The 22,951-nt window shown below is 45.6% G+C and overlaps 1 protein-coding gene across 1 annotated transcript in view; it reads left to right on the forward strand.

Moving 5' to 3' along the window:
* Positions 1 to 671: 671 nt before the first annotated feature.
* The window catches only part of TECRL (trans-2,3-enoyl-CoA reductase like), an 87,438-nt gene continuing 65,158 nt past the window's right edge, over positions 672 to 22,951 (forward strand). Inside the window, exons 1-2 of the mRNA XM_064148519.1 lie at positions 672 to 905; positions 22,204 to 22,255. Coding sequence (XP_064004589.1) covers positions 672 to 905; positions 22,204 to 22,255 — 286 coding nt within the window. The remainder of the gene's footprint in view (positions 906 to 22,203; positions 22,256 to 22,951) is intronic.

The raw sequence follows: 22,951 nt of genomic DNA on the forward strand, positions 1-22,951 counted from the left end.
TGATTTTGTAGATACATAGCAAAGGTGCATGCACACAAACCTGTACATCTTAGACTGGATTTTAGAAGAAAACTCTTGACTGAAGGGGTTCTCAAAGACAGGAGGAGACTCCCCAGGGAGGTGGCTGGATCTCCATCCCTGGATGTGTTTCAAAGAGGCAGAGATGTGATGATGAGGACTGTGTTAGCACCAGACTTGGTAGAGTTAGAGAAATGTTGGACTCAAAGATCTTAAAGGTCTTTTCCAACCAAAATAATTCTGATTCCATCTGTGTCTATGTAGACACTTCTAAACCTCTGTCTTAGCAGAAAACAGTGGGATTTTCTGCATTCGTTGCTGATTCCTTGAAGGCTGTGGAATTTTAGGGTCTACCTTCTTGTAGCAGGGAATCTGTAGATGTGTTACAAATAGTGGTTTCAATAAAAAGGGTGGTGAGGGGGACAAGCAGTGGGAGCGACAGAGCAGATCACAGCAGCAGGTTAAATATAGCCTTGGATTACAGAGCCATTGTTTTCAGTCCTGCTAAATAAGACAGTGCTCTGAAAATGGAATGCCACTTGACCTTTCCTGTCTCATCACTCTGTGGTTGTATTTAACTGACAAAGAGAGGAAACACTTTCCCCTGCCACCGTCCCCTGTGGAGATGAGGGCTGCTGCTGCTGGGTCACACCATGGACAGGAGGCAGAAACCCAGCTCTGCAGAACAGAAGAGTGATCTTGAAGCTCGGGGAGAAGCTCCGTCCACGGCCCACAATGACTCACGCTCTTTTTTCAACTTCTCTCAGCTTGTGCTCTCTGCTGGCAAGCCCAAGGTACCGCCGGCCCTCAAACATTCAAAGATCACTTACTTTGAAGTGGAAATTCTTGATGGGCAAAGCAAGAAGCAGATCTGCATCGTGGACAAGGTCAGTGTATTGTTCCAGCATGGTGGGACTGTGCCGGGATCACAGGGTACTAGTTCAGGGACCCTCTTTTCACTCTGCTGTGGTCTTATTTTTCATTGCTTGCTTTGGGGAACACTCAGAACTTCTCCTTAGTCAAAATCTGTGGCTGATTTTCACACCGGTTTCTTTTAGACCTCCTGGCTGCTCTGTGGACTCCTAGCTATGTCCTTAGGCTGTCTCTTTGACACTTGGTTTACAGTCTTTAATTCAGAGCATGATGCTTAAACATCTGCTTCAGAATGGATATTGAGTTTAAACACATACATAAAGCTGAGCTTCTTTGCAGTGCCATGGGTTCTGCTTGGTGTCTAAAGGTACATAGCTGAGTCCTATTTGTCAGATCAGGCAGGAACCTGCTAATTTCAAATAGTGTTTTAGCTAAAAGAGAGCCTTTTTTTCCTTTTCAATTTTGTTTTTAATAATATGAATTAAAATATATAAACTACAGTCAGATTGTATAAGTAGGATGAGAGGACTGCATGGAAGAAAGCTTACAACACACTAAAAAAACAGCTGAAAATACACTTCATAAATAATTTCATTGCTGCTTTGGTAATTCATTGCCCCTCAGCAGATCACAGAATCACAGAATTATTCATTCATATTGGAAAAGACCCTTGGGATCATCAAGTCCAACCATTAACTCTGCTCCCATGAAAATGGGAATCTTAATCTATTTAGACTAAGGGGATTTCCAGTAACATAGGAGAGTTTTGAGGTTTCCTGTTGTGCTAGAATAAAAAGACTTAAAAAAAGAAATCTGTTATCCTCACTGTCAGCATCTGGAACCTGTGGCAAGGTTTGCTTCAAATGTTTAATATGCAAGGTGGAATATAGTATCAGGTTTGGACTGTTCTTGGTTGTTTAAAGGGTGGTTTTGGCATTCCATATGGCATTTAAAGGCTGTTTGTTCATTCTTAATGGGGCAAAATGTTTGGGGGATTTTTGTTTTAATTGAGTCAAAGGGGAAATGGGGAAAATGGTCAGATAAATAAATTTGACTATTACTGGTTCTGATGATAGGATTTGCATGATTTAATTTTTTCAGTGCTATTTAGGCAGATGTTAGAAAAGAGCTATCTAAATACTGCTCTGAAAAACCTTTTGATCAAGAAAAAAAAAGGGCTGTTTCTTACCTGAAGCTTTCCTGTAGTGTCATTCAAAGTGTTGCATGACCAGGAACAGAATTAGACAGGGAGCCACGTTTCAGGAATCCTTCCATGAATGCATGGGAGAAGTATAGACTTCTGGGGCAATGGCAGACTTTGTCCCTGTGGAGACAGTGGAAAGAGATTTACAAATGGTGATTGTGAGTCACTCTACATGTAGAGGTAAAATGCACACAAGAAGAGCAATAGCAACAGTAAGCTGTGAGGGATGTGTGCTCATGTGCCAGCAGCATGGACCTTTTTTAAGTTGTGGGGTTTTGGGGCACAGTACTGAAGAATTTTGAGCACATAGAGTTCATGGCTGAGATTTCCAGGACTGTCTAAACAAACTGGATTTTGAATGCACATTCGTCTGGCTGGCTAAGGCCCTTTATTTGCTGTGGTAAACCCTTTCTAAGGCAACCCTAAAAGTGTGGAAGTTGAGTTCCTTGCTCCTGTGAACACTTGTTAGGATTGGTGAACTTCATTTCAGTTGGTTATTAAAGCAAACAAGGGAGCTTTTTACTGGATAATCTTCTGCTTAATTAAATATAACATTGATACAGACCCAACATGACACTTACAATGCCTGTGTTCTCTTTGCACAATAATCATGGTTAGCTTACTTTTTCAGAGTTCCATGTAATTGTTGCTTGCCAGGATTTATGACAGAAGAGAATAGGATCCATAGATTTTAAAATCATAGAATTGTTTCTGTTGGAAAAGGCCTTTAAGGTCATCGAGTCCAACCATTATCTAACTTTACCAAGACTGCTACTAAACTCTGTCCCTCAGCACCACATCTCTACAGCTTTGAAACACCATCAGGGATGGGGATTCAATCTCCTCCCTGAGAAACCTGTTCTAGTCTTTGAGAATCCTTTCAGTCAAGAATTTTCTTCTTATATTCTACATAAAGCTCCCCTGGTGTAACTTGAGGCCATTTTTGCTCCTCCTATCACTTGTAACTAGGGAGAAAAGATCAGCACATGCTTGGCTCCAATCTCCTTTCAGGGAGTTGTAGAGAGCAATGAGGTCTCCCCTCAGCCTTCTTTTCTTCTGACTAAACAACCCCACTTCCTTTTACTGCACCTCCCAAGGCCTTCTCTAGACCTGCTCCAGCACCTCAATGTCTTCCTTGTTGTGAGTGCCCCAAAAACTCAACCCAGGACTCAAGGTGTGGCCTGCTCAGTGCTGGGTAGAGGGGCATAATCCCTTCCCTGGTCCTGCTGGTCACACTACTATTGACAGTGCCTGTACTAAAATGTATATGCATACACTGACTGCATGTTGTTAGCAGTGCAGACTGTTGTGGTTTAGCAGATACCTTTGTAATAGTCTCAGAATAAAGAATCTGAAGGGACAAGCTACCTTACAGTAATGGCAGGGAGAAGCCTCTTTCTTTCTACAGGTAATAGAAACCTGGGCAGAGTGATGAGCTGTTTGATGCTCTGTGGTTAAATACCTGTCCTTGCTTCCTGAGGGTTAGTTTCTGTGAAACTCTTGCTCTCCAACTATCTTGTAGCTCCTTTCAAATACTAGAAGCTGCTAGAAGGTCTTCCAGAGCTTTCTCTGGGCTGAACAACCTCAACTCTTTCAGCCTGTCCCCATAGCAGAGGTGCTCCAGCCCTCTGTTCATCTTCATGGTCTCGTCTGGACCTGCTTTCGCAGTATCACAGTATCAGTTCCATGCCCTTCTTGTTTTTGGGATTCCAGAGATGGACATAGGACTCTATGTGGAGTCTCACCAGAGTGCAACATGGAAGGATAATCACCACCCTTGACCCATTGGCCACACTGCTTTTGTTGTAGCCCATGGTCTTCCCTCCTTCCCTGCTCCCCAGGGAGGCAGGTTGGTGCTCAGCTGTACATAAAACATCTAGCCTGACCTGAGATCCCTCCATAGCCAGGAAGAGGATTTCTCAGAGCAGAAAGGTGTTTATACAAGCAGGAAAACACCTTACAAGAGCTGGTGGCTGAAAGCCACAATGAGGCAAATTTAGCTAAGAACTTTGGCCCGTATTTTGACAGACAGTCAAGGGGTGATAGCAAGTGGTGGGCTTCTTATGAGTGAATCTTCCAACCTAACCCTCTCACTATTGCATTTTTTAGAAGATGTTCTATAGCTGGAACATGAATCATATGGCTTTCTTGCTCAAGGAGTGAAAGAATTATTCAGCAAGGAACAAATCTCTTCTTTGGTGAATGTGAAGCAGGTGTTGAGCCTAGATTATCACAAGTCCCTTTCTTCCCTCACACAATCAAAGAATCACAGAATGTCTTGGGCTGGAATGGATCTCCCAAGATCACTGATTCCAACCCCCTGCCAAGGCAGGATCACCTAGGGCAGGCCACACAGGAACACATGCAGAAGGGTTTTGAAAGTCCCCTGAGGAGGTCCCACAGCCTCTCTGGGCAGCCTGTTCCAGTGCTCCATCACCCTCACATTAATGAAGTGTCTCCTGGTGTTAATGTGGGACTTCCTGTGTTCTAGCCTGTACCCATTGCTCCTTGTCCTACCACTGGGCACCACCAAAAAGAGCCTAGCACCTTCATCTTGACACCCACCCCTCAGATACTTAGAGATAAGATCCCCTCTCAGCCTTCTCCAGACTAAACAGCCCCAGACCTCTCAGTTTGTTTCACAGGAGAGAGGTTCAAGTGTCATAGCTCTCAGTTGGACTGTCTCTAGCAGATCCCTGTCTTTCTAGAGTTGGGGAGCCCAAAACTGGACACAATATTCCAGATGTGTTCTCACCAGGTCAAAGTAGAGGGGGAGGAGAACCTCCCTTCATGTGCTGGCCACACTTTTCTTGATGTACCCCAAGATGCCATTGGCCCTCTGGCCACAAGGACACATTGCTGTCCCATGGATTGCTGTGCATCAGGAATCCAAGGTCTTTCTCCACTGAACTGCTTTCCAGCAGGATGACTCCTACTCCATACTGGTGCCTGATGTTATCCCTCCCCTCATGAGGACTCTACACTTGTCCTTACAGAAGCTCAGGAGGTTCTCCTTTACCCAGCTCTCCAGCCTGTCCATATCTCATTGGAAGGCAGCACAGCCTGGCAGGTTGTCAGCCACAGCCTCAGTTCTGTATCATCAGTGGACTTGCTGGGGGTTCACTCATTGCCCTCATCCAGGTCATTGATGGAGATACTGAACAAAACTGGACCCAGTACTGATCCCTGGGGAACACCACTGGACACAGGCATCCAGCTGGACTCTGCACCACTGATCACCGCTCTCTGAACACTGCTCTTGGGCCAGTTACCAACCCACCTCTTGGTCCAATCATCTCACCTACTGCTCTTGAGTTCACCTATGAGGATGTCATCAGTTTCCACAGATTAAATTTCTGCCTGTGTGAGAGGCTACGGCCTGTAATAATCAATATTTTCAGTGAAAAAGAGCCCCCACATTTCAGAGGGTCTTGGCTTCCACATTACTTCCAAAAAGCCAGAGAAAACAAGAGACCATGCAAACTTCACTGAGCCATAAACAAATGCAAGAAAAGAATTCCTCTCTGCAACATTTAAACAAACAATCTCCATTTCTGTATTGTCATCCACGGCTTAGGAGAAATACACAGCTACTCCAAAAATGGTTTTACTTGTGCATTACTCCAAAAAGCCTGATGTAGGTTAGTTCTCAAGTCATTGATGTGCAGTGATTTGATTTATAAGTGCTGTTATGGCAGCTCATAGCTGTTTCTGTTATAACATTCATTATATAATTCCCCCCCCCCCCCCCCCCCTTTCAAATTAACTTCTAGCAAAATGCATTTCCCCCTCAAACATAGTGCCTTGTAATTAATTTTGCATGAGCTGCTTTTAAGGCAGAAAGTGTTGCACAATATAGTTTTAACAGAATAAATCACCTTTGGGGAAACTAGCAGAGGAAGCTTTTTCCCACTGGAAGTCTCAGAGCTCAGTAGTTTCCTGCTATGTGGATTTTGCAAGTTAAGCTAGAATCAGAGGTGCCAACTCTGGTTTTGACTGCTACACAGGGGTTCTCCTTTCCAAAAAAACTTCTTAAGGCCTACAGAAGAGAGCTGAGGGAGCTGGGATTGTTTAGCCTGGAGAAGAGGAGGCTCAGGGGAGACCTTATTGCTGTCTACAACTACCTGAGGGGAGATTGTGGCCAGGAGGAGGTTGCTCTCTTCTCTCAGGTGGCCAGCACCAGAACGAGAGGACACAGCCTCAGGCTGCGCCAGGGGAAATTTAGGCTGGAGGTGAGGAGAAAGTTCTTCCCTGAGAGAGTCATTGGACACTGGAATGGGCTGCCCGGGGAGGTGGTGGAGTCGCTGTCCCTGGGGCTGTTCAAGGCAAGATTGGACGTGGCACTTGGTGCCATGGTCTAGCCTTGAGCTCTGTGGTAAAGGGTTGGACCTGATGATCTGTGAGGTCTCTTCCAACCTTGGTGATACTGTGATACTGTGATACTTCCTAAAGGGTGCAGGGAAGAGCCTCTTTTCTTGGTGTGCTGCAAGGATAATCACAGAATCACAGGGGTTGGAAGGGACCTCTGGAGATCAACTAGTCCAACCCCCCCGCTAAAGCAGGATCACCTAGAGCAGGTTGCACAAGAATGAGTCCAGACAGGTTTTGAAGGTCTCCAGAGAAGGACACTCCATAACCTCTCTGGGCAGTCTGGTCAAGTCTTCCAGCACCATCAAAAAGAATAAATTTCTCCTTAGGTTCCAGTGAAACCTCCTTTATTCTAGTTTGTGCCCATGCCCTATCACCAAACACTACTTAAAAGTGGGAAGCTACTTTCCAAGTGTTTCATAAGCCATCTCTCTATGCACACTGTGCACCCTCCTGCTGAAATCCCTTCCTAAAACCCTATTATTGGTAGTTCAGTGTTCTTGGTTAATGACATACACTGCAGGAACATGTAACTGTGAGTAGAGATGGGCTGTGCAGTGCTTCAAAAAGTCATAGAATCAGAATCATTTGGGTTGGAAAAGACCTTTAAGATCGATGAGTCCAACCATTATCTAATTGTACCAAGGCTGGTGCTAAGCCAGCACCACATCTCTGCGTCTTTGAAACACGTCCAGAGATGGGGATATAACCACCTCCCTGTGGAGCCTCTTCCAGTCTTTGAGAACCCTGTCAGACAACAAATTTATTCTAATATCCAACCTAAACCTCCTCTGTTGCAGCCTGAGGCCACTGTCTCTCCTTCTGTCACCCATTACCAGGCAGAAGAGACCAATACCCACCTGGTTACAACCTCATTTCAGGAAGCTGTAGAGAGACAGAAGGTCTCCCCTCAGCCTCCTCTTTTCCAGACTAAACCACCCCAGTTCCCTCAGCTGCTCCTCACCAGATCTGTTCTCTGCACCCTTCACCAGCACTGTTATCCTTCTTTGGACCTGCTTTAGCACCTCAACATCCCTGTTGGAGTGAGGGCCCCAAACCTGAACCCAGGACTCTAGGTGTGGCCTCACCAATGTGAGAACAGGTGGACAATCACCCTGGTTCTGCTGGTCACACTATTGTTGATCCGGCAATATGCTTTTGGCCTTCTTGGCACACAATGGTTCATCTTCAGACAGTTGTCAATGAGCACACCCAGGACATTCTCTACTGGGCAGTTTTCAGTCCCTTTACTCCAAGCCTGGAGCATTTCTGTGGTCGTTGTGGCCAAGTGCAGGACTCAGCAGTTGGCCTTGTGGAATCTCATGCAACAGGCTTCAGTCCATCGATCCAACCTATTGATCCAGCCACCAATGGTTGGTCTCTTCTCCCAGCAATAGAACAAGGGGACACAGTCTCATGTTGTGCTGGGGGAGGTCTAGGCTGGATGTTCGGAGGAAGTTGTTGGCAGAGAGAGTGATTGGCATTGGAATGGGCTGCCCAGGGAGGTGGTGGAGTTGCTGTCCCTGGAGGTGTTCAAGAAAAGCCTGGATGAGGCACTTAGTGCCATGGTCTAGTTGAGTGGCTAGGGCTGGGTGCTAGGTTGGCCTGGATGATCTTGGAGGTCTCTTCCAACCTGGTTAATTCTATGATTCTATTCTATGATTCTCTATATAACCATGTGATCAAAAGTCACAGTGAACATCATTATGTGATTTACAGGACCCTTGCCTAGGGTCTGTCCTTTTGGTACCTGTTTTTGTCACACAGCACAATACAGGTTGTGCATCAACCCGGTCACTCATATCTACAACTGTTCCTGCTGTGAAATGTTGTATAACAGATGCATGAATCCATCTTTTGCCCCTCTGAAAGGCTTGCCTTGATGAAGGAGTTCACAAGTGTTTGGGTCTTTTTTTTTGGTCAGGCACCTAAAAAAGTCCTTTTTCCCTCTGAATCTTGTAATTGTCATATTTCCCTTCACAGGACTCTATATTCTTTCTTGTAGGGAATGGGCACAACCTGTGCACTTCTACAGTGACCTCATGTCTTGATTATTAAGATCATCATCTTAGTCAAGCAATCTACAATCAGAATCACAGAATGGTCTGGATGAGAAGGGACCTCCAAAGGTCATCTAGTCCAGCCCCCCTCTGCAGTAAGCAGGGACATCCTCAACTAGATTAGGTTGCCTGGAGCCCCGTTGAGCCTGATCTTGAATAATTCCAGAGATGGGTCCTCAACCACCTCCTTGAGCAACCTGTTCCAGTGTTGCACTACCTTCATGGTGCAGAACTTGTTCCTAACATCTAATCCAAACCTGCTCTTCTCTAGTTTGAAACTGTTGCCCCTCATCTTATCACTACAGGCCTTTGTAAACAGTCCCTTGTAAACAGTCCCTTTCCAGCCTTCTTGTAGGTTCCCTTCAGGTACTGCTATTAGGTAGGTCTCCCTGGAGCCTTCTCTTCTCCAGGCTGAACAACCCCAGCTCCCTCAGCCTGTCCTTGTAGCAGAGGTGCTCCAAACCCTGATCATTTTTGTGGCCCTCCTCCGGACCAGCTTCATCAGGTCCATGTCCTTCCTGTGCTGAGGGCTGCAGACCTGGATGCAGTACTGCAGGTGAGGTCTCACCAGAGCAGAGTAAAGTGGCCTCTTGATGCCAAACATGCTCAAAGGAATTTAGTCACCAGCAATGTCAAAGGAGAAGGCTTCCATGGTAAGAACACACATTGATGATGAGTCCTACAAACTAGAGATTCCCACAGCAAAAAGGGTGAAGGAACACAAAGGCAAACCTAGGTGGATGTAGGCTAATTGCTGTGCAAGTCCCCTTTGTTTTAACTTCCTTTGGGAAGGAGGATTTCATTGTGTCTGGTGTCTTTTACTGTATGTTTGCACATCATCTAGCACAACAGGGATCTGCTTCTTGCTAAGAGGCACAGCAAGCAAGTGACATTATATTTGCAAGCATATAATAAAGTTTATGCATTTCCTTGCTTGTAAGATTTGAATCTTATGCCTCTACCCCAGTGCTGGAGGTGGTGGCACTAGTATTTTCTTCCTGGGTTGTTAGTTACCCTTGGTAAAGCAGGTAAACATATTCAGATTCTGTTGAAGCAATATGTTACACTCATTTCTTTTTCCTGCTTTACTAGGAATTCACATAATCTTCATGTCAGTGCAGCTACAGCTACAGATGAAAAGAGGCAACTAGATGTATTAATTTCTGCTTGCTCTTTGCTGTCACCAATCTTGTTTCAATATGGCTTTTTAAATGGAATATCTGGAGAAATGGCTTTTGATTCCTCCAGAAGAGGGGGAGAAACTGGTAACTTCAGGGCATTTAGCATTTGTAAGGGGATCATTTAAAGAATGACAGAAGTTGCTAGAAGGCTAATGTTCAGCTGACAGTAATTTTCAAAGCTGGGAAGTGCATTTAAGTGACAGGCTTTATATATCCCTTATTTTAGATAGAAAAGGCTAAGTCTAGGTTGGAAAAGAAAGAAAGAATCACAGAGTACATCTGGTTGGAAGAGACCTCAAAGGTCATCTAATCTAACCCTTGACTCAGCACTGAGAGGTCAACACTAAACCATGTCCCTAAGCCCTAGGTCCACATGGTGCTTGAACACTTCCATGGATAGTGACTCCAGCACTGCCCTGGGCAGACCATGCCAATGTTTGAGAAGTCTTTCAGTGAAGAAATATTTCCTAACAGCCAGCCTGAACCTTCCCTGGAGCAGCTTGAAACTATTTCCTCTGGTCCTGTCACTTGTCACCAAGGAGAAGAGGCTGCCCCCTCCTCACTTCAACCTCCCATCAGGTACTTGTGTAGGGTAATGAGGTTTCCCCTCAGCCTCCTCTTCTCCAGACTGAACAACCCCAGCTCCTTCAGATGCTTCTTGTAGGCCATGTGCTTCTGCTCTTCTCTGGACATGCTCCAGCACCTCAGTGTCTTTCATGTAGTGAGTGGCCCAGAACTGAACACAGAACTCGAGGTGTGGCCTCAGCAGTGCTGAGTACAGCAGATGATCACCTCCCTGTCCTTGCTGGCTATACAAACTAGGATGCCATTGGCTTTCTTGGTCACCTGGGCACACTCTGACTCATGTTCACTCAACTGTCACCCAATATCCCCAGCTCCCTCTCCAAGCTGCAGCTTTCCAACCACACATCCCCAGGTCTGTAGCTTACCATGGGGTTATTGTGACCCAGGTGGAGGACCTGACACTTGGCCTTGTTGAACTTCATGCAACTAGCCTTGGCCCATGGGTCTGACCTGTCCAGGTCCTGTTGTAAAGGTTCCCTATCCTCTAGCAGGTGGACACAGACACCCAGCTTGGTGTCATCTGCATATTTACTGGGGGTGCACTCATTCTCGTCACTCAGATCACTGAGAAACCTAAATAATGATCAAAAAAATTAAAGGATGATCAAAAATGGAGTGGAAACATGAGAATAAATTCTCGAGACATCACTGTTTCTTTAGGTCTTCATCACCATATGCCATTCTGGCTAACAATAAAAGTCAGCTATGCTACTAGGGAAGTGAGCATTGCCAAAAGTGTATCTGCAGAGGCAGATTCCCAGGTCAGTGTGAAAATATTTCCCAACAAAGCGATGATGTTTTACCCCAGCTGCACATTTGCCATGTTGCATTGAAGGTAATTCACTGTTTATTGCAAATTACCAAGGTACTGGAGCAATATATGGCCACAGGGAGCTGTAGGTGTTCTGTTAGTCCAATCTATGATGGAAATATAGCTGTATAATGGCATCTCATGTAAGCATTATTGCAGTGGTAAGATGCTCCTGATGATGATTTATTAGTCCATCAGAACATGCCTTGGGTTGTCTCTCTCTTAATATCCAGCCTAAACCTCCCCTGGCACAGCTTGGAAGCATTTCCTCTGGTCCTGTTGCTTGTCACCCAGAAGAGGCTGTCCCTCTCCTCATTCCAGCCTCCCTTTAGGTAGCTGTACAAAGTGTCTTCCCCAGAATTCCTCAGATAGGGATGCTCCAGAGAACTATTGCTGTTCTCTGCAGCACTAAGTGTTAGAGGGAAGACAGACCCTGAGCACTTGTGGTCCTCAGAAAGCCTGATGCCACTTGCCAGTACACAAACTGTCACCTGGGCAAAACGCTATGGGTGACTCCTGGAGGCTAGAAACCAAACTAAGCAGATGTGTAAGTAAATAGAAATCAGACAGCTTCACCCTTCCTGCCCCTGCCCTGTGCTTTGGCATGGGAGGCACAGGGCTGTGGAGCTGTGGCAGGGCAGCTGTGAGTATGTGTAGAGGTTTCCTTGAGCCAGCTGTCAGATGCTCCTGACACATCCTGAGGTGCAGTGAGCTGGACAGAGGCTCTGCAATGCCAAGTGACCACATCAGAGAGGCTCCAAGGTTTCAGCTTATAGGAGCACCTAGTTCCTCACATTTGCTTTTCAAAATGTCATTGTTTTTGGGAAGGAAAATTTTTTGCCCCAGGGCACCATCCCTGGAGGTGTTCAAGAAAAGCCTGGATGAGGCACTCGGTGCCATGGTCTAGTTGACTGGCTAGGGCTGGGTGCTAGGTTGGACTGGATGATCTTGGAGGTCTCTTCCAACCTGGTTGATTCTATGATTCTATGATCTTATCTAGTCCTATCCTATAGAGCAGGCAATGGCTTGATTGAGTCCCATGATCAGAGATGAGGTGGCTGCAGACTTCAGATTAAAACCAATAAATAAAACCAAACCACCCCCTGCCCATATTCCATCACTTCAGGAATCTTAAAAGGAGAGTTGTGACTTCAGTGGAGACAGCAGCCAAACTCTGCATCTGGCCCACACACATTGCTCGAGTCTAGACTGGTTGGCCCAGACATCAGTACAGCCACATGTTTTCAAATTAAGTTACACTTTCTGATCAAAGAACTGGGGACACTTTAGGATTGCCATAAGTCCTTAACTGTGCACATTATTATTTGATTGGAGTAAGATTTGACACAGTAATGTTCAAGAATTTTGTGCCAGGGAAATGGATTCTCATTAACCCTGCGGCTCTGAGCTAAAAGGAGTCACAGACACTGAAAGAATGGTAATAACAACAGTTATTAGCAGAGAGTCTCAGACTCTCAGCATCGTGGGGGCTGGAAGGAACCTCTGGGAGATCCTCCAGTCCAATCCTCTTGCTAAAGCAGGGTCACCACCAGCAGGTTGCTCCAACCTCCTTTCAGGGAGTTATAGAGAGCCAGAAGGTCTCTCCTCAGTCTCTTTTTCTGCAGGCTTAACAACCGCAGTTCCTTCAGCTGCTTCTCACCAGACCCATCACCAGCTTTGTTGCCCTTCTCCTGGACCTGCTGCAGCAGCTCAATATCTTTCCTAGTGCTAGGTTCTTAAAACTGAGCTTCCCTTTCTTAATACATAGATCTCTTGTGCTCCAGGAGCAAAACATGTTGCAGTCAGGGAATCTGTACCCAAAAGAGCATCATTTTTTCATTGCACTTTGTGTGGTGAAACACACTGAGATTCCCAATGGACCTGATGATCCCTAACCGTAGCTCTCACCCTTGTTTCTCATTCCTTTCTTCTTCTCAGCTTCATTCTTCCCCTCATGGATCCCAGGGTGCTTGCTCTCTCTCCATCTCTCCCTGCCTGCTATCCCCAACATACTTACTGGATGATTTTTAATACATCTGAAAGAGGAAAAGCCAAAAAGGCTGAGAAGATCACTTAGCTCCTGCTCATCTAACAGAATCTGGTGGCTGCGTAGCACTGTGTTTTCAGTGTGTACACCTGTAGCCAGCTGTCAGCTCTGCATGAGCAATCAGTAAGTACAAGGCACAAAGACAGCCCCAGTTTCTTGCTCAGTGGAAATATCATAGGAGATGAGGAAGGGATAAGCCTTTGAGACCCTTTGCTAGCAGAAAGTTAGAATATAAGAGCCCTGCAACTCATGGAAGCACTTGTTCTGCCAGTGTATGTGGATCTTCTTTTGAGCTGCTCAGTCCCACTCATACTTCAGAGTATGAATTGGACAAACTTAGGAGTTTGGTTTGTATTCTCATTTAATTTACTTATATATTGGAGTGCATGTGTTAAATGTTGTTTCCCCTGCAAATTAGAGAAAAAAAAAATCATAGAATCATAGAATCACCCAGGTTGGAAGAGACCTCCAAGATCATCCAGGCCAACCTAGCACCCAGACCTAGCCAGGCAACTAGACCATGGCACTAAGTGCCTCATCCAGGCTTTTTCTTGAGCACCTCCAGGGACGGTGACTCCACCACCTCTCTGGGCAGCCCATTCCAATGCCAATCACTCTCTCTGGCAACAACTTCCTCCAGACATCCAGCCTATACCTCCCCTGGCACAACCTGAGACTGTGTCCCCTTGTTCTATTGCTGGTTGCCTAGCAGAAGAGACCAACCCCCACCTGGCTACAGCCTCTCTTCAGGTATCTGTGGACAGCAATGAGGTCCCCCCTGAGCCTCCTCTTCTCCAGGCTAAACAACCCCAACTCCCTCAGCCTCTACTCAAAGGGCTGTGTTCCAGGTCCCTCACCAGGTTTTTCACCCTTCTCTGGACACCTTCCAGCATCTTAACATCTCTTTTGAGTTAAGGAACCCAGAACTGGACACAGTACTCAAGGTGTGGCCTGACCAGTGCTGGTAGCACCCAGCTAGCAGTATAAAACCAATAACTTATTTAAAGGCAAAGTTAGCTAGTGAAAATTGACATGACTGCACCCAGCACTCCTGTGGCTGTGTGTATTCTCAGATTATTTGACCCATAGCTGCTGGAAATATTAGTCAGTTGGATGGTCATATATAGAATCACAGAATCATAGAATCAACCAGGTTGGAAGAGACCTCCAAGATCATCCAGGCCAACCTATCCCCCAGGCCTATCCAGTCATCTAGACCATGGCACTAAATGCCTCATCCAGGCTTTGCTTGAACACCTCCAGGGATGGTGACTCCACCACCTCCCTGGGCAGCCCATTCCAATGCCAATCACTCTCTCTGCCAACAACTTCCTCCTAACGTCCAGCAAAGTGCATCTGACCACGCAGTGATCTGGGAGGTTGCTCAGTGATACAGCCCTCTGCTCATGCCTACTGAAACTGATTTGAGCTAAAACCATAGCTCTGGAAACCTCCAGTTTGTGGAAAGATTGGCTTGAGATCAGAGCTAGCTGTCGGGTAGGCTGTTCACTGCAGGCTGCTGAGTCAAATATTAAATTCTATATAAAGCCTCTGTAGCTGCTGAGAACACTTGTCTATATGGAGCTACTGCTATGCCATTTCCATGGTGAGCTCACCTATTTATATCTCTGGACATGACCAGCACACTGGTTTACCAAGAGAGCAGAGTAGGACACACTGAAGGAGATGAAACAATACCCATCTCTTGATACTGTGTTTGAAAATTAACCAGAAGGAAAAGTGATTTGATCAGGAAGTCAAACACACAAAGCATAGAGGTCAGCTAGTGGAGGTGAACTTTCTGTGATGTGCTGTTGACTTCCAGTAGTACAGAACGGTCCCAAAGCAAGGACAGGGTGCAAAGCACCAAGCAGAGACTCATAGAATGATTTTGGTTGGATAAGATCTTTAAGATCATCAAGTCAAAGTATTCTTTACCTCTACCAAGGCTGGTGCTAAACTGTGACCCTCAGCAACACATCTTCGAAGCACCTTCAAGGATGGGGATTCAACCACCTTCCTGAGGAGCCTGTTCCAGTCTTTGAGAACTCTTTCAGTCAAGAACCTCCTTCTGTGATCTAACTTAAACCTCCCCTGCTGTGTCCTGAGGCCATTTCATCTCCTTTTGCTTGTTCTGAGAGAAGATAGAAACCCCTACCTGTCTCCAACCTGCTTTCAGGGGGTAGTAGAGAGCCAGAAGGTCTCCCCTCAGCCTTCTTTTCTCCAGACTCCCAGTTCCTTCAGCTGCTCCTCACCAGACCTGTTCTCCAGACTCTTCACTCACTTTGTTACCCCATCTCTGGACATGCTCCAGCACCTCAATGTCCTTCTTGTAGAGTGGGGCCCCAAATTAAATCCAGTACTCTAGGTGTGGCCTCAGCAAGGGTCCTGCTGGCCACACTATCATAATGGTGAAGTACACTGAGTTACACATTGCAATGCTGAAGTATCTGCTGTGTGATGGATTTGATTGGTACCTGGCTGTCCCATTAGCTGGGTATCTTTCAGGGTCACATCCTCAGCTGCAATAAGCTGATGTCACCCTTTAGAACAAATTCACCCTGGCTGAAGATGAGGACATCTATGGTAAATGAGCAGCTGGAGTGGCAGAATTTCTGAATTCCTGCAATTATGAAAGATGAGAGCCTGCTGGAAAGCAGGTGACTCAGCAGTGCAGTGGTACTGACCCATCACACAGAGAGAAAATACTCAGAGGGGAATTTCCAAGGGAAAAAAAAAATCACTTCTTTGCCAAAATTGTATTATTCAAATTCATATTGATATCCTGCCAACCTCTGACCTCCAAAAGGATTCTTTAGTGCAAGAGCTGTGTGATGCAATTACATCCTGACCCCCAGATTTGTTCTAATTCCTTGCCTTATAGATGTGAAAGAGCTATGGAAGTGGATAACTATCTGATTAGCTTGCACTTACAAAAGACAGGACCAAGGCCCCATAATATCATCCACTTAGTGCTCTTCCTTGAGTTATAACCCAAGTTCTTAACACAGGATTTTAAGTCTTAAAGAGAAATGTGACGCTTTGTTCACTGCAGCATAAAGGAAGGACAGAACTGGAATGGATGACCCAGAAGGTACTTCCATTCTTGAATTCCTAAAAAAAAGATAAAAAGAAATTGCCTAAAAAAAAAAAAAAAAAAGCAGAAGCATTTTGGCTACAGAGAGGAAAAACAGCATTTGAAATTTTAAAATCATCCTCTTCTGAATGCAAAGTGTGATGAATGCAGCCCACACCTGTAAAATCTGCATTTCTTCATCACATTTTGTTGGTGAAGAAAAAAAGTAGTCTTGAACCTTATGCAGGAAAATTAACTTTTTAAATTCTGGTATTAGATTACAAGAAGGGAAACCAAGCTGGAAGGTGTCCAGAGGAGGGTGACAAAGCTGGTGAAAGGCCTGGAACACAAACCCTATGAGGAGAGGCTGAAGGAGCTGGGGTTGTTTAGCCTGGAGAAGAGGAGGCTCAGGGGGGACCTCATTGCTGTCTACAACTACCTGAAGGGAGGATGTAGCCAGGTGGGGGTTGGTCTCTTCTCCCAGGCAACAGAACAAGGGGACACAGTCTCAGGTTGTGCCAGGGGAGGTCTAGGCCGGATGTTAGGAGGAAGTTGTTGGCAGAGAGAGTGATTGGCATTGGAATGGGCTGCCCAGGGAGGTGGTGGAGGCACCATCCCTGGAGGTGCTCAAGAAAAGCCTGGATGAGGCACTTAGTGCCATGGTGTAGTTGCCTGGCTAGGGCTGGGTGCTAGGTTGGCCTGGATGATCTCGGAGGTCTCTTCCAACCTGGTTGATTCTATGATTCTCTAAGCTTGACCATCAGACAGAAGAGAAGGTTGTACAGCGCAATCTGTCTTGTTTTAAATAAGCTAAGGTTGGTCTTTTGCTCTGTTTTCCCTTTGCACATTTAAAAAGTGCTGAAACAGAGGCCAAGGAAAGTTGTAAAGCTTTCAGAATTAATTTCGAAGAATAGAAGGAGAGTAAGATTAATAATTGCAGTGATATGTTCCTGGGTGGTTTATTCAGTTAGCACAAAGGGTAATAAGAGCAGATCCTCTTCCAGTCCTTACAACAATACTTTAGCTCCTATTGATGTACAATGAAAAGAACAAAAGATAATTAATAGTCCACGGAGAGGACAGTCTCAGTAGGAAGCTGATGTCTCGGCATCCATCTCCACACTGATCAATATTAAAAACTATAACCTCACTGGGTGTTTTATGAGGTCTTAAAAAAAAAGGACACAGAATTATCAAGATCATTTAAAAATGTATTTCATTCTTTTGTGGCTGAGGCCTCATTATTCTGCCTGCAAAAGGACACTGTGATTCCTCCAAGCCCATAGCCCGTTCTGTTTTTCAGCTTGTGATCTGTGCACTTTGTCTCAAGTGACCCTGGTGAGGCTGCACCTTGTGTGCTATGTTCAGTTTTGGGCACCTCACTACAAGAAAGATGTTGAGGTGCTGGAGCAGGCCCAGAAAAGGGCAGCAAAGCTGACAAAGGGTCTAGAGAACAGGTCTGGTGAAGAGCAGCTGAGGAAACTGAGGTTGGGTAGTCTGAAGAAAAGGAGGCTGAGAGGAGACTTTCTTGATCTCTACAACTCCCTGAAAGGAGGTTGGAGCCAGGTAGGGGTTGGTCTCTTGTCTGTATCAGGTGACAGAACAAGAGGAGATGGCCCCAAGTTGCATCAGGGGAGGGTTAGGTTGCATATTAGGAAAAAAAATACTTCCTGCAAGAGTGGTCAGGCATTGGAACAGGCTGCCCAGGGAGGTGGTGGAGCTGCTTCACACATCCCTGGCAGTGTTTCTAAACCATGCAGACATGGCACTCGAGAACATGGTTTACTTGGCATAGTGCTGTTGGGTTGCTGGTTGGATGCAATGATCTCAGAGGTTTTTTCAAGCAAAATTGTTTCTGTAGTTCTATGACAAATGGAAAGGTCCTTTGCTAAGCCATCTAGCCTATAAACCAAATGTGTTTCTCTTGACTTGTCTGGATGTGTGCTCTTGGCTGTCCCTGGGCACAGGCAGCCCAAACAGTATGGTGCCACTTGTTGCTGCCAGGCAGTGACTACCTGACCAAGTGCATGCTCTGCCTGGGCCTCAGCTGGCAGGATTCAATCCAGCTTGAGCCTGAAGCATCCTGGTTGTACTCATCCACAGCAGTGCCCTTGCTCATGAGCATTACACAACAATTCTATCATTCTATGATCACACCACATGGATATGCTGACTGATTCCCCTGCTGCAGCAGACCATTGTAAGCACAGATCCTGGCAGGCACTTTGTAGCTTTTAGACACCTAAGACATCTGAATGGTTCTATAGGTGGACCTAAACCAAAAGCTTGGACTAATTTTTTTGGTAGCTGAACTCAGGTGATACGAATGCCATAGCAGGCTGCCATAGCAGGATCTGGATGGGAGAAAACATTGAAACTCTCAGATTGTAAGATGAGACTAGAAAGTTTGCAGTGATTGAAAGCAGTACTGCCTTGAAGCCAACACTTGCCTAGAAATGTAGGAGCTGGAGACCATGGGCACTGTTTTGAGGCAGTGCTGTTCTTTGAGCATACTAACCTTAACAGTTTGACTTAATCAGGTGATCAGCTCTCTAGAGCATGGGCTGTCCCTGCCTATGCTTTCCTAGAACCTGCTATGCCGAAACACAGTCACCTCCGGGGATGCACACTCTGCAGTAAGGCAGCTCATGCCCTCTTTAGAAAGCCAGCTCATCCTCCATCACATCTCACCCTTGAGCTGGCAATGTCAGCTCTGAAAAACTGCACCCATGACAGATTTTGGTCTGCAGTTCTGTGTGCTGTGTACTTGTTGCCAGCTAACAACACCTGCATCCATGCCTGACAGATTCTGGGCTCCAGACTTCACAGGTGTGGGATTGCAAGGTGTGAGAAAGCAATTGCAGATACTGGTATAGGTTTTGAAGACATAAAAAGCCCTCTGTCTCCTGTGTTCAAGTCCACAGTGATTGTACATGCTACAAGGAACGTAGGTGTGCTGTTCTACTGGATGTTACATGATGTGGCTTAAGTGCCACAAACACAGATAATATGTGTTTTTATCTGAGAGAGATAAGATGGGTTTAATAACTTCTGTTGTTTTCTGTAGCTAGGAAGAAAAGTGACCCAGTTTGCAACAGGAACTCCAAGGTCAATGTCTCTCTCCTGGAGGAGAGGACAAGCTATTTGTGCAACACAGACCTTGGTGATGCTGGGAAGGGGAAAAGATTGTGTCACAGTATCACAGTATTATCAGGGTTGGAAGAGACCTCACAGATCATCAAGTCCAACCCTTTACCACAGAGCTCAAGGCTAGACCATGGCACCAAGTGCCACGTCCAATCTTGCCTTGAACAGCTCCAGGGACGGCGACTCCACCACCTCCCTGGGCAGCCCATTCCAGTGTCCTTGGTTTTGAGAAGCTCAGCTTTTGGTCTGGGTGAGTGGAGCTGGTGTCACTTACCAAGTGCATCAGAGAGACAAGCCAGGGTTTAAGTAGAGGTTCACTTACAGCACTTGCTGCAAATGGGGACATTTCCACTGCCCAGTAAACCCTTCAGTGGCTGTGGAAAAGAAAACTGTTCTTACCTAAACCCAAAGAAAAAAGCCAGGGAAAATCTTAGCTTTGCAGATCTTTTAGCACAGGGATTACTTTACAGCTTTAGATCATTGAAATGTGTCATGTTCTCACTGAAACCCAGTTGGCTTACCCCTCAGCACTAATGGCAGGTGTGTTGTATGTTTGCATGAGGCATCCAATTATACAAGAGCAAACCTTTCTTTTCTCTACCACTTTGCTGATTTTGAGTCAGCAATTTTATTTTCTTACATTGTTATTTCTCCAGACTCAGTCTTTTCAGCAAAACAATTTATGTTAGGCTGCTGACTGGTCTTAACTAGCAGAACTTCTTATGTTCTTCTCTATTTTTTGGTGTGGTTATTGTCACTGTTCACTAATCTCACTGATAAGTAAAATAGATAGATGGATAAGTATCATGAATCACAACTGGGAGATTTTGGGCTATGAGCTGAAAATGGTGCCAAGATCCAAGCAAGGCTCAGTAAGTTGGTTAATGCTTTAGTGCATGAGTTCTAATAAGTCAATGAAATGAGAATTGGATTGCCTAGCAAATTCCACAGGAATCTTTAGTTGGGAAGAGACAGACAAGCTTCTGCAGAACAGAACTGTTGGGCTCCTGTTTAACTGCCAAGGATGCTACATCAGGAAACTGCTGCATTAGACTGAGGGAAGCTGAAGATAGGGTGAACCAGGTAGCAAGTGCCCATCCAGGCTGTTTCTCTACCTCAGCTCAAAGAAATTCTGTTGCTCCTCAAGATGTTGCTGTGTATCATCACCACATCATACTGTCATTAGCCTACACTGCACAGGTACCAGGGAAGGTGGTTTTCAGCATTCTGCTGTCTAAAGACACTGGTATCACTAAGCTGGGAGTGTGGATCTGCTTGAGGGTAGGAAGGCTCTGCAGCAGGACCTGGTCAGGCTTGATTGATGGCTTGAGGCCAATATTATGAGATTCAACAAGGTCAAGTGCTGGGTCCTGTGCCTGGGTCACAACAACCCCATGAATGCTCCAGGCTTGGGGCAGAGTTGCTTGAAAGTTGTCCAGTAGAGAAAGACCTGGGGCTGTTGGTCAACAGCTGGCTGAAAATGTGCCAGCAGCATGCTCAGGTGACCAGTAAGCCACACAGCAGGATCAGGAATAGTGTGGCCAGCAGGACCATGGAAGGGATTGTGCTCAGCACTGGTGAGGCCACAGTTTTGAGTCCTGTGCTCAGTTTTGGGGCCCCCAGTCCAAGAAGGACATTGAGGTGCTGAATCAAGTCCAGAGAAAGGCAAAGAACCTGGGAAAGGGTCTGGAGAACAGGTCTCATGGGGAGTGGCTGAGGGTTGTTTAGTCTGGAGGAGAGGAGGATGAGGGGAGACCTTTGAGCTCGCTACGACTCCCTGAAATGAAGCTGGAGGTAAGTGTTGGCCTCTTCTCCTTAGGAACAAATGATAAGAAGTGAGTTTCAGTTTGTCCCAGGAGAGATTTAGATAGGATATGAGAAGAAACTTCTTGACTGAAAAGGTACATGTCTGGCACAGGCTCCCCAAGGAGGTGGCTGAAACCCCATCTTTGGATGCCCTGATGTGGTTTCAAGGGGCCCTGGCTAAGCACCAACCCTGGTAGAGTTAAATAATGGTTGGACTTGATGATCTTGAGGGCCTTTTCCAACCAAAGTGATTCTTCTCTATGCTGAGGTCTCTTGCCAAATCAGATCCCCATAGTTTTAGACAGTTCAATTTGCTTCTTGGTGTCCATGCTTAAATGAACAATATAGAATATTAAATCAGTGTCACCTGCAAAGGGATGGTCTTGTTAAGACCAGACCTTACCTCTTCCCACCTTGATCTCAAGCTCAACATACCAGTTGAAGTATTCCATTGTAAGATACTTCTAAGTCTTTCTCTCCAGTAAATTCTGTGTTTCTTTGTACAAAGTGTATTAAGAAATCAATACATATAATAAAACAGAGTCTAAAAGGCCTCCAGACTGCCATCTAACACTGTGACACTTGAATTGCTTCAGTGCACAGGAACAACATCATGCAGAAGCAAACTCATTTCACTCAGAAAGGACAGAACGTGCCACCTTTGCTCCTGGGCCCTCAGGAAAACCCTCTCCTGTCTCTAAGAGACATGCCCTGGCATGCTTGAACCTGACTTTAATGCTAACCCTTCAGTTTCTCCTGTGGGTTTGATCTTGAGGGCAGTTACTGCCTAAGCAGGGTGAGCAGATTAGCCACTAGCCAAGCTTAGGTGGCCCAAAGAATGTGTAAATCAAATGTGGACAATTCTTACTAACAGATCAACATGTGGAGAGAAAATTTGCTGATTTGCTTCATTATTGCCTAAGGAACTCACAGACAAATTGAATCTCTTAATTAGAGGAGGGAAAAAGGGATCCCAGAGTGAAGGTGGCAGAAAAAATAAACTGCATGCATTTGTTTTATTTCCCAGGTATCTCCAGCATCTACCCTTCTTGATGTGAAACAGAAATTTCACAAAGCATGTAAGTACTCTGCATAGCAGGCTGGAGGCATGGCTAGAGGCCTTCCAGCTTGGAGAAACTGTCAGATTTATTTTTCATGAAAGTCTGTATGAAAGCTGAGGGTGGCTTGACAGCTCCAGTGCTAAATAAGAGCAGCCTTTGGACTAAGGTCCTACTGCAGCTATCACAGATGTGAGAGCCTGGAAGGAGAGGATTGCATAATTTATCACTGCCAACCCAGGAGGAGGGCACTGCTTTTCTATACTCATTTTAACGTTACACAGCCTCAATACAAGACCACAACTGCATTTGCCCTCACAGTGTTACATTAGAGAAGCTTGGATAACACTGGGCTGCTTCAAATGGCCACAAACAGACCATGGAGGTGTTCAAAAAATGCCTGGATGAGGCACTTAGTGCCATGGTCTAGTTGATTGGACAGGGCTGGGGGATAGGTTGGACTGGATGATCTTGCAGGTCTCTCCCAACCTGGTTGATTCTATGATTTTATGTAGACCAAATCACTACTAAAGTGAGGAATTAGAGTGGCTAAAATGGGGTCAAGCAGGCAATCTAACAGGCTTCAGAGAGAATCAGAGAGTCATTTTGGTTAGAAAAGACCTTTAAGATCATCCAGTCCAACCATTATCTCACTCTACCAAGGCTTCTCAACTGCCTTAGCTGTGTCCAAGTCCTTAATGGTCAGGGTAACTAACC

The sequence above is a fragment of the Pogoniulus pusillus genome, chromosome 9 (genome assembly GCF_015220805.1).
Source record: "Pogoniulus pusillus isolate bPogPus1 chromosome 9, bPogPus1.pri, whole genome shotgun sequence".
NCBI lineage: Eukaryota > Metazoa > Chordata > Aves > Piciformes > Lybiidae > Pogoniulus > Pogoniulus pusillus.